At 34.5% G+C, this 12536-nt stretch overlaps 1 protein-coding gene across 2 annotated transcripts in view; it reads left to right on the top strand.

Moving 5' to 3' along the window:
- Window positions 1–10846, top strand: part of LOC139983104 (uncharacterized) — a 41061-nt gene extending 30215 nt beyond the window's left edge. The window contains exons 8-10 of one of the 2 annotated variants that reach the window (XR_011798506.1): window positions 133–359; window positions 1184–1281; window positions 9599–10846. Coding sequence is in view for 1 of the 2 variants with exons in the window: in XM_071996462.1 (XP_071852563.1) it covers window positions 133–359; window positions 1184–1211 (255 nt within the window). In the remaining variant the exon portion in view is untranslated. Of the gene's footprint in view, window positions 1–132; window positions 360–1183 lie in introns of both variants that reach the window. The other variant, XM_071996462.1, reaches the window with a different exon arrangement.
- Window positions 10847–12536: the final 1690 nt, after the last annotated feature.

Genomic DNA, 12536 nt, shown 5'->3' with positions numbered 1-12536 from the left:
TAAACATTTCTTAGCCTCTCTTCTCTTTGCAAGGGAAGCCATTCAAGCAACTGGCCTTATCTAATTAATTGCCAAAAATCCTGTATATCCAATTGATTACATTCTAGAAGTTTTGTTTCCTTCTTCCCCCAGACCAAAAGACAAATTAAATTCTTTGAATCTGAGAACACCTACCTGGACAAGTTTATATTCATCAGCAACGAAAAGAAAGACAGAAGTCGAAAAAACAGCCTGTACCCGGTGACGTTCAAAGCTGTTGCCAGCACAGAGAATGAAGTCTGTCTGTTCTCATCAGACACTAACACGGACCTGTGTCATAAAATAGCTGATCTCATGAGTAAGGAGAGAGATTTAACAAGGTGAGTTGATCATAACCCTCTTTCATGACAGGAAATAAAAGAGAAGTTCCAGTTTTCTAATGCAGAAAGAAGTCAAATGAGATAGGGAAACCAACTTTCCCCACTAAGGTAGCATACACCCATTAAAAGCCCCATTGACTTACACACTAAATCACAAAAGTAATGTGTTCTCTAAGTCTAGATAGAAGTTTTCACTTGCTAAACGCTACCCATCACTGGATAGCTGACAAGTTGGTCTTTCATGGCACCATCAATTTTCCGTACCATGACCGTGCAGATTTTTTGCTACGAGAGCCGGAACTTTTCGTCACTTGTAAACAAACCTCTTTACTCAGTCGTAAACAATCTTTGTACGCTGCTCCTGGGAGGGCTAAACTGGTCTAAAATTGCCTCAATTTACCCCCATTTTTTAACCACATGTGCTTCCATTGTTCTTTAACATCTTAAGCCACAAAAAAGCACATCCTAATTGATAACATAGAAAAAAAGTTGTTCTCCTGCTCCTAATTGGCACTTTTCCTGAAGGAGAACACTTGCGGCGGATGGATATAGACGCTAATAGGAGTATGCCACCTTAAGTAGCAGATTTCTAATGCAGTGAGAGGTATAATGAGGTTTGCCATAGAACTGCTGATAATATTTAGAGGAGAAAGGTAGATAATCTTACTTATAAAGTGATAAATTCTGTTAACCATTTGTCTTCTAGACCATACCTAGGTTAATGCCAATAATAAACTCTTAAAATGAGTCTTAAAATGAATCTTGAATCACAATTTCATATTTTTATTATTTTGCTAAATGATCTTCTCTTATGTTTCTTTTAGGTCCACACATGTAATGGCGACATCATAGGACACTTCACTGATTACTTCACCACGGACTAAAAGATAAAAACAAAGGCCAAAAATGTTATGTTACCATGGTAATTACTTTGCAATAAAAGTCCGCAGTTTGTTTTTATAACAAAACTTTTGTTTTGTAGTTTGGAATTTGGGAGAATGTTGATGTGCTGTTTCTTTGCTGTTTCATGTTTCTGATATCAATTATATGCATTTTTAATTTATCTGTGGTTTATCCTTTCAGAGTGGGTTTGATGAATTTGATTTGTGATTCAGAGGTTTGTTTGTTTGTTTGGTTATCAAGCCCACTGCCATTGCTGTTAATGTATTCAATATGTTGTAAAGTATGCCAACTTCATACAAATGAGGACAATCAAATGTTAAGGGGTATTAGTCATAAATATGGAGTAGTTGAAATAGAAAGTGAAACACAAGTTAAGGGGTATTAGACATAAATATGGAGTAGTTGAAATAGAGAGTGAAACACAAGTTAAGGGGTATTAGTCATAACTATGGAGTAGTTGAAATGAAAAGTGAAACACAAGTTATGGAGTATTAGTCATAAATATGGAGTAGTTGAAATGAAAAGTGAAACACACGTTATTGGGTACTAGTCATAAATATGGAGTAGTTGAAATAGAAAGTAAAACACAAGTTATGGGGTATTAGTCATAAATATGGAGTAGTTGAAATGAAAAGTAAAAACCAAGTTATGGGGTATTAGTCATAAATATGGAGTAGTTGAAATAGAAAGTAAAACACAAGTTAAGGGGTATTAGTCATAAATATGGAGTAGTTGAAATGAAAAGTGAAACACACGTTATTGGGTACTAGTCATAAATATGGAGTAGTTGAAATAGAAAGTAAAACACAAGTTATGGGGTATTAGTCATAAATATGGAGTAGTTGAAATGAAAAGTAAAAACCAAGTTATGGGGTATTAGTCATAAATATGGAGTAGTTGAAATGAAAAGTGAAACACACGTTATTGGGTACTAGTCATAAATATGGAGTAGTTGAAATAGAAAGTAAAACACAAGTTAAGGGGTATTAGTCATAAATATGGAGTAGTTGAAATGAAAAGTGAAACACACGTTATTGGGTACTAGTCATAAATATGGAGTAGTTGAAATAGAAAGTAAAACACAAGTTATGGGGTATTAGTCATAAATATGGAGTAGTTGAAATGAAAAGTAAAACACAAGTTATGGGGTATTAGACATAAATATGGAGTAGTTGAAATAGAAAGTAAAACACAAGTTATGGGGTATTAGTCATAAATATGGAGTAGTTGAAATGAAAAGTAAAACACAAGTTATGGGGTATTAGTCATAAATATGGAGTAGTTGAAATAGAAAGTAAAACACAAGTTAAGGGGTATTAGTCATAAATATGGAGCAGTTGAAATAGAAAGTAAAACACAAGTTAAGGGGTATTAGACATAAATATGGAGTAGTTGAAATAGAAAGTAAAACACAAGTTATGGGGTATTAGTCATAAATATGGAGTAGTTGAAACAAAAAGTGAAACACAAGTTATTGGGTATTAGTCATAAATATGGAGTAGTTGAAATGAAAAGTAAAACACAAGTTAAGGGGTATTAGTCATAACTATTGTAGGATTTTAGTATCAAATACCTTTGATAAATTGACTGAAACCAGTAGAAAAAAATAGCATTCAAGGAGCCACAGCTGGAATATACAGCCAAGTAGTCTACAATACTTGATCTTGATGAATTTTTAGATAATGTTAAGAAGTCTTAATTCTTGCCTACCGTAGCTTGGTGTTTTGCTATGCAGATCCAGTCAAAAACAGCTCGTTAATAGCTACCATATTTCAAATATTTTTAAATATATGTATTGACTGCATCCATGGCAGATCCCCCTTGTCTCTTCAACTACCAAATTTCTTGTTATTGTGGTCTTTTCAGGACATAAATGTGTAACATGTTTAGAGTAGTGTTCATCAGCTATTAAACGGTGGTAAATACTAAAATCCCATTATTTAACATATCCAGTGTTTCAAACAGCTCATAGCTCAAGTTTAATAATGAGTATCATTGATCAACTATAGTTAACTATAAATAAGTAGTAAATAACATTTTTAATAGGTTGAATGTTTCAAACAGCACATAGCTGTATCGTAATATCTTTTAGTGGAAGCAGATGTCAAAAGGGTAGTGCAATAGCAAATATCTTGAAGTGAGAGGCAATTAAGGCCAATATTGTAGATGCTCATGGAAGCCTGAGGTATTGTGCAACTTCTGTAATGTGCATCACCTAAAACTTCTAAAGAACACATGTTACATAGACAGAAAGATTACTGGCTACAAATATAATAGAAATATGGAAGGCAGGTTACATTGAAACAAGGTATAAATATAAGTAACAAATTGCAACCATCAAAGCGTTCCTAATTTGATAAGAACTAATTTGATACATCATATCGTTGTCTGAGTCTGGGTTTTTTTTTCATCAAGTTTGTCATTTAACGATTTTATGTGTATTGAAAGATGGCCCATGAGAGAAAGGAATGAAAATTCATCACAATTTTCAGTTTGATAGAACATTGCTTATACAAGAAATTGAAAAACTTGTGCTTAGGCTAGGCCAATACATGTTAGTATCTCATTACATAGTACAAAACTGTATATTTCAATGTTACTCAATTATTTTTGACTGTCAGAGTTTACAAATGCGTGGAGTTCCTGGTAACTAGAACATAGAGGATACTTTTTCATTCACATTAAATTTGTCGATATCAGATGTCAGCAATTGACCATGTGACATTAATGTTTCTGGAACATTATTTGGCCATTCTGCATGAGTTCATGTGGTTTTCCACTTTCCCCAAAGTACTCAGAAAATATCGAAAAAGGCAGAGGGATTAATGTCAAACTTGAAATTTTCTAGTTTCTTAAGAAAATTTTTCAGCTTGTGACCACCCACTGTTAATCAATCTTGCTTAATTGATTACATGCTGGCAGTAATTCTTGAATCCTTGCTTGGTCAGTGAAAGAATGTAAGTGTTGAACTCTTTGGTGATCAACACGTTGAGGAATCACTTTACAGAGTAGTGCTGATAGTTGTTTAAGAAGTGTTACATAGTTTTACCTCTTGATGCATCATGATCATTCTTTATGTAGCATAGTCATTGAACGGACTGAATTTTTACTCTGTAAATATATTTGTAACAGCTGATGCTGGATGTGAAGGAGGTACAGTAATACTAAGGTACTCTTTGCCTGAGTCTATTATTAGCCTATCAAAGCCACATATTGTGATGAATGGTAGCTGCATATCAGATCTATATAGATGTCGTTTCACTCTTTAATATGTATGTGTACAGGAGTGCATGTGAGCTCGATTTATATTATAAATCTTAAACCAGTTAAGGAACAGATGCATAGTAACTTAACATAGTGACTTTCAGAGTACTACATGTATTAAATAACATCATCACAGGTAGATCTTGTGAAGGTTTTACAGACAGTATCCTAAATGATTTGTCCATGATAACCTTGAGTTCCTGCCAATCTGTCAATAAAATCTCTTGCTGTTTACTGTATTCTTACTCTCCCTTGGCAGAAATTTAAACACTAGGGTATAGTAAGTAGAGTAAGTGTTTAGACTCAACAAACACATCGACTGACTAAACACATTACACTCTCCACAGATCCCTGAAATCTCAAGAGTTTCCCATTTATATTCTCGCACCATTTTTGTGTTTAACCTTCTCCTTTTCAATTGTACCAACCATGAGATTGCTGAAGAAGGCAGATCATTTCAAGTGTTTACTTTAATATATTAAGTACTCTGAATGTCAGGTTTCTATTTCCCTATTGTTTCCCTAGTTTCTGATTTACATTAATTTAACATCGACAATGATATATATATATATATATATATATATATATATATATATATATATATATATATATATATATATATATATATATATATATATAGGTGTTTACTGTTATCTTTTGTCATTCTTTGGAATCACACATAGATATATATGGTAGTCCAACAAAGGATGTAAAGTGGAACATTTAAGGTATTATGTGATGGTACTTAACTTTAGCCTTGTTCAATCACTACAAGACTGTATGAATACATTGGTTGCCCAAAAAGCTATCAGGCTGTGAAGGTTAGGCTTACAAAGTGTTCTGTGAGTACATTACCTTGCAGCTCTATGTAGCTATCAGGCTGTGAAGGTAAGGCTTGCAAAGTGTTCTGTTAGTACATTACCTTGCAGCTCTATGTAGCTACAGTATCAGGTTCTGAAGGTAAGACTTACAAAGTGTTCTGTTAGTACATTACCTTGCAGCTCTATGTAGCTATCAGGTTCTGAAGGTAAGACTTACAAAGTGTTCTGTTAGTACATTACCTTGCATCTCTATGTAGCTATCAGGTTCTGAAGGTAAGACTTACAAAGTGTTCTGTTAGTATATTACCTTGCAGCTCTATGTAGCTATCAGGTTCTGAAGGTAAGGCTTGCAAAGTGTTCTGTTAGTACATTACCTTGCAGCTCTATGTAACTGTCAGGCTGTGAAGGTAAGACTTACAAAGTGTTCTGTTAGTACATTACCTTGCAGCTCTATGTAACTATCAGGCTGTGAAGGTTAGGCTTACAAAGTGTTCTGTAAGTACATCACTTTGCAGCTATTTAGCTATCAGGCTGTGAAGGTAAGGCTTGCAAAGTGTTCTGTTAGTACATTACCTTACAGCTATTCATAGGGTCACTTTAGCTTCCCCATCTGTATGACATGATGAAGGAATGTTTGCAGCAGCAACGTTATAATGGACTCCATGTTAGATATTGTACTGGGTATATGTTCCAGCTCAGAGAAATTCAACATGGCTACCGTGTGATTCCACAAAGATATATGCCTACTCTTGATGGTAACTCCTGCACGATCTTGCCCTAGAGTTTGTGTGTACCTGCTTTACTCAAATTAATGTTGTATATAAATATACCTAAACAAGTTAGAAGAAGTAAAGAAGAAAAAGAAGAGGAAATTCTTGATTAGCTTTTTCAATTTTTTTTTTTCTTCAAATTACTGCTTTCAGTCTTCCAAGTTTATTTTGACTTTTTTTCTCTTTGCTTTTGCAATTTTGCTTTGCCATGATTTACTCAGTATCAATTTTATTTCTATAGAACAGGAGATTCTACTGATCATACCTTGAACTCTAGTGTTTGTTATTAATTCAAAATTCAATCCTAGCTACTGATTGGAATATGTATAATTCATCATAATAATCATAATTGATCAAAAGTGAATTTAGTGTTCTGGCAGCTGTAAGTATAGGTTTTAGTAAGGAGTATTGTTTTTATTTTCAGTTATTTCGTTACTTGGAAAGTTAATGCTAAGAGCTCTTAATAGATGTGAAATAGATGAATGTCCTGGCAGATCTAAGAATGTGTTTTGTGATGACCCTTTGTAGTCATTAATCTTGATAATCAGCGGTGTTGCTGAGGAAGATTTATTGCTGGTCAATTTGAATATCTTTTGAAGACCTATTGAGATGTAGTAAATGCTCTCTGTATAATTTGTCTACTGTTATTAGGGACCAGTAACATGGATACCTTAAAGGCATTGAAGACTCGTACCGCCCTCTGAAAAAAGTTAACTTTCTGTTACTTGCAAGTGAAGTTTTCTTCTTGTCGCTACAAAATGCAGACAGTAATGAAACTTGATACCTCGTTATATTTTATTTAGACCTGAGATATCCATCGCTGCTATGTACACTGTGTTGTGGGCATGGACCGTAGCTGCATGTACTGACTGTACACTAGTCTCTAATTACCGACGGTAGCAAGCTGTGTGTGTGTATTTTCTAGGATTGATGGTGGTGTCTAACAGTTCTGTTACACCTCATTTGAACTAGGTCAAATTACCGGCATGAGACGTTTCTTTGTGCGTGAGTCTTCACTCCCTGTCAGTAATCAGTGGTATGTTTGATGCTGTCATATAGAGGTTTATATCTGTAGTACCTTGCTATTAGCAGTGATATCATCTCATAGCTTACCAGTCTGCCAAACTATTCTGCCAGGTTTGTGCAATACTTTTTTTTTTTTTTGTAACACTTCTTTTATCAATCAATTTTTTTGTTTTTTTGTTATGTTGATTAGCAAAACCTGTCTCCTTGTCACCCCTTCCATCATTCTTTCTGTCTCTGCATGAACAATTTAACTTTCCATTTTATCTGTGCTGACAACCCTTCATGCTTGACTTCCCTGTTAATTATAGAGATTATCCCTGCTGCATTGATTATTCATCATCTGTGCTTTGGATTTACGTTATTGTAAATCTGTCAATTACCAATGTTGCATTTGTCTGTATTGTTGAATACACTATTTGTCCTTATCGTTAGATACTCCATTTGTCTGTATTGTTGAATACACTATTTGTCCTTATCGTTAGATACACCATTTATCTGTATCGTTAGATACACCATTTGTCTGTATCGTTAGATACACCATTTGTCCATATCATTAGATACACCATTTGTCCGTATCGTTAGGTACTCCATTTGTCCGTATGGTTAGATACACCATTTGTCTGTATCGCTAGATACACCATTTGTCCGTATCGTTAGATACACCATCTACCCGTATCGTTAGATACACCATTTGTCTGTATCGTTAGATACACCATTTGTCTGTACCGTTAGATACACCATTTGCCCGTATCGTTAGTTACACCATATGTCTGTATCGTTAGATACACCATTTGTCTGTATCATTAGATACACCATTTGTCTGTATCGTTAGATACACCATTTGTCTGTACCGTTAGATACACCATTTGCCCGTATCGTTAGTTACACCATATGTCGGTATCGTTAGATACACCATTTGTCGGTATCGTTAGATACACCATTTGTCTGTATCGTTAGATACACCATTTGTCTGTATCGTTAGATACACCATTTGTCTGTATCGTTAGATACACCATTTGCCCGTATCGTTAGATACACCATATGTCTGTATCGTTAGATACACCATTTGTCAGTACCGTTAGATACACCATCTGCCCGTATCGTGAGATACACCATTTTTCCATATCGTTAGATACACCATTTGCCCGTATCCTTAGATACACCATTTGCCCGTATCCTTAGATACACCATTTGCCCGTATCCTTAGATACACCATTTGCCCGTATCGTTAGATACACCATTTGCCCATATAGATATAGTCTCCAGGTTGCTCTATGTTAGTCTGCAGATTAATAATGTTATTGTTGTACATTCTTCATTTAGTCATGCTAACACACTCTGGTGCACAGGATTACCAAGAACTATTATTAGATCAGATGCTGTATGAAACTTAATATTTCAGTACTCTTGTATAAACTCTTTTCTTTCTATGTTTCCAGTTCTTTACTGCCTAGTATGGTTAAGTCTAATTAAAGTATTCCAAGATATCATCAAGTTGGTACGTTTTCCCCTTCATTCTGTTTGCTTTACTTGCAGTTAAACTAAAGCATTGGTGCATTTCCTTCATTGAATGAAGTCTCATCTCTTATTATTATCTATTAATGCCATTTGTACAAGTTTCTTGCCATTTAATATCAGACTCATCTTAGAAGTAATTAGGGCTGTCATGCCTGTCTTTGGTTCATCTCCAAGATAGGGATTATACTTTTTTCAAGTATTAAGTCTGATGTAGAAGACATCTTAGTATAAATGTTGTCCATTGTCCTCACAATGTACCTAAATAATTACTGCTGTATTCTTTATTTAACTCTCTGTATCTTGTTTGTTTGTTCCTATCTTCACACAGTTCTCTAAGAATTCATGAAATGTGTATATTATGTCCACACAGTGACATACCCATAGTATCCATAGTTCAACATGCTTAGCGTAATCATTTTAGATGACCAATCAATTACTATAGTCTTATAGCATCAATAATAAATGGAACTGTTTTTATTAGTGATTTGTTTATGCACTAATTAGGTAATTACTTCATTTTTTTATTGTTTTGATTATGGTTGCAGACTGCTAATTGTTCCTTTAATTGATTGCAATTGTCATATATATCTATATGGAGCATGCAACAGGAAACCTTCAAACTTACACTGATTATTGAAATTATACACATTCATTGTATAAAGTGTCCACTCAAAATCCACCTAACTTAAACACTTTGAAACTGTGTAAGTAAAGCTAAATTCGAAATATTCAAACCATATTTGGAATGTATCTTGTTTGTTGTTTTTTTTCCTTGATAAATTTTGAATTTTTTTAATTGATTTTTTTTTAATTTAAATTTTTTTTTTTTTTAATTTTAAACTTTTAAAATTTTCAATTTTAAAATTAATTTTTTTTTAAGTTTTTCATTTGATCAATTACATCCTGGTTTTTTTTTCCATGACAACTTCCAACACAGTGAAGGTTATAACCAGTTGGTTCGTTATTGGAACTTACATACGTCTGCAAGGAAAGAAAGCTTGCCCTATATACTCATTACATGCAATAAGTTTAAAATATGTATGTATATATTGTATTCTGAAATAAAGTTATCTTTTATGTTACCATTCAAATGTTATGAGAACACAACACATATATATTAAATTACATATTTATAGACATTGTCTTATTTCAGTATTGAAGTATACTTTAAAATTTTAAGAAGTATTAAGTTAAATAAGCCAAGTCTATTGTTAAGCAGATAGGGAGACTAATGTGTGTAGAAGTCAATATAAATACGATGTCCATAGAAATTACATATGAATTAATTAATTATTAATTAATTAATTAATAATCTGTCATTGATCTTATGTAATAATAAATATTTACTTTATAGATTATCTGGAATAATGATAGATTATTTGCAATGAGGTGTTACTGCTACTTTTATCTTTGTTACACATCAGGTTCTGTTGTGCATCTTAAAGCAGCATTTCTTATGTTTGGTTTATTGAAATGTTCACTGTGTGTGATGTAACGCGAACAGTTCCACTTTGTTACCTGCACATGATCAGTTAGCTGGTTACCTAACAATTCTGGTACTAGTTGTATGTTTTACCTTAGCACTATCATCAAACTATATGAATTAACCCGGTTTACCTTAATTGGGTGTGCTGCCTTTAAAACTTAACTGTTTAGAGTTTATATATTATTAGCTTTTAAGTTAAATGTCCATGCGGTGTTGCCTTCATAGTTAATTATAAACTGTTTGAAGTTATTTCAGTTTCTCTTGTTAGTTTTCCATTTTTTTTTTCATTTAACATATATATATATATATATATATTCTCTGAAGTTACCTAGAAATTTACTCATGTTTTTAGAAATATATGAAGCCTTTGCATTTGAAATGTTGCTCTCATTTTTGAAGTTTAATACCTTTGAATCTATAGTTGTATGTAAAATGCTATCTACTATTACTATCTACTAACGCTATCTACTAACGCTATCTACTATTACTTGAAGGAAGTTAAGGTTTCTTGTGTTTAACAGTATATGCTTGTGAATTGCTGTGACCGACTCATTACTCTTTACGCAGTAAAATTTGTAAAATTCAGTGACATATCGCAAAAAAAATACATCTTTTTTTTTTATATCTTTGAAGTATTTATTGTAATTACAAAAGTTATATGACCAAGCAGGTACTAATACATTATATTATTATCGTTCACATTTGCTGGTTCTGGTTTGATTATTTCTTTCTGATTATTATTATTACATCAAATGGGAAATAAAGCATAGTTTATAGTCATTAACATTCTTGAAATGGCTATACACAATATCAACAAAAAAACTGAAAAGACAATGTGCAGCATATTAGAGAATTTCAATTATTTAAACTAAGAAACCCTGCTAATTTTGTCCCCAATAAATGAAGATTTATTAACTACTAATTTTATTGATTTGATACAATATTTTATATTTTTGTAGTATAACCACAAAATCAATCCCGTCTCCGTCAGTAGTCAATCTTGAACCAAAATGAGAGTTTGAGTCCAATATCGCCCGAGTAAAGATTGTGAGCTGCTGGTCAATGCTAAACATTGTCGGTACTGGCAAACTGGAAATCCTGTTGGTTGGCATAAGGGGGGGGGGGTATCCCAGTGATCTGAATATAACCAGTATATGATGATTTGACGATGGCGAGCAAATGCAAGTGCATGGGGGGGGGGCGTGGATTCCCCCACCTCCGAGTGTTAGTCTGGAGAAAACGGATCAGTCTGGAGATTTTTGCATTCTGCCAGGGAAACAGGTGACCTTTAAAACCGATGTACCCTCCTCCCTCCCCTTTTTTTTCAACCTATTTCAAAACCTTGTATTTTGGCCTACTTCTATAGACGTAATTAATTCGAGTCTAAATATCCCGCAAAATGCAACATTTGATGTTTTTTTCTTGGGGGATGATCCACCAACCCCCTACAAGGACACAGCTGCAATGAACCTTCCCCCACCCACCCCCCCCCCCGCCCTTACAAAAAGTGTTTCATGACCCTTGCCTTAATCAGTCAGGGAAGTTTTAATGTCATGTTATTTATTAGCGGAAACCTTCTGTTTAGAGCAGGGTTGTCCAACCTTTTGCAGAGGGCCCAAAGCCCAAGGCAACAAAATGTGAGCACTGCGCGTGGAGCGCACTGATTTATTTTCCTTCCTGATAAAACAGATGAATTAAGTCCAGCCGCCCCCCCCCCCCCTCCATTTAGAGAGTGTCACACAAACTGACCAGCTGTATGCAGTTTTTTGGACCCAGAAGGTTCGAATGATTGATTATATAGCTTCAAATTGTTATCAATAACTCTGCTCACTAAAATTTCGCACCGTAGAGCATCTCTGGCGGGCCGGACGCAACCCTGCGGCGGGCCGGACTGTGGCCCCTGGGCCATAGGTTGGACAACCCTGGTTTAGAGGTATGGAAACCTACATATTTAGTCTAAAACTGGTTGAACAGAAGTTACAGAACGCACCATCTAACTGCTATTTTTGTCTGGGGAAGGAAGACCTCCAATAGGCTACATGGGAGTTGGCTTTAATCTCCCAACGACAGCGCCCATTCTTCATAAATTGCTTCTTTCATATTGGTCCTTCCACAAAAGTTCAGCGCCGTACCCTAACTGGGGGAAATTATTTAAATGTTCCCCTACCCCACCTTGGAAATTCTGTGCATGCCACTGATTGTGGGTCACTGTTCAACTCTTTTCTGGGGATGGGGGATAAATCTTACCCTACCCCCACACCCCTTCCTGGTATACCCTATCTCCCACCCCTCATACCCATCCCAATATACATGGTTTTGCCCTTGCTGCTATATATATTCTGCCTTCAACAACTGCAGTATCATCAAATAGGTAAGTACATGATTATTA

Source organism: Apostichopus japonicus, chromosome 16, assembly GCF_037975245.1.
Source record: "Apostichopus japonicus isolate 1M-3 chromosome 16, ASM3797524v1, whole genome shotgun sequence".
Classification (NCBI taxonomy): domain Eukaryota; kingdom Metazoa; phylum Echinodermata; class Holothuroidea; order Aspidochirotida; family Stichopodidae; genus Apostichopus; species Apostichopus japonicus.
The sequence above is the reverse complement of the archived record's forward strand: the minus strand, read 5'-3'. Positions and strand labels throughout refer to the sequence as shown.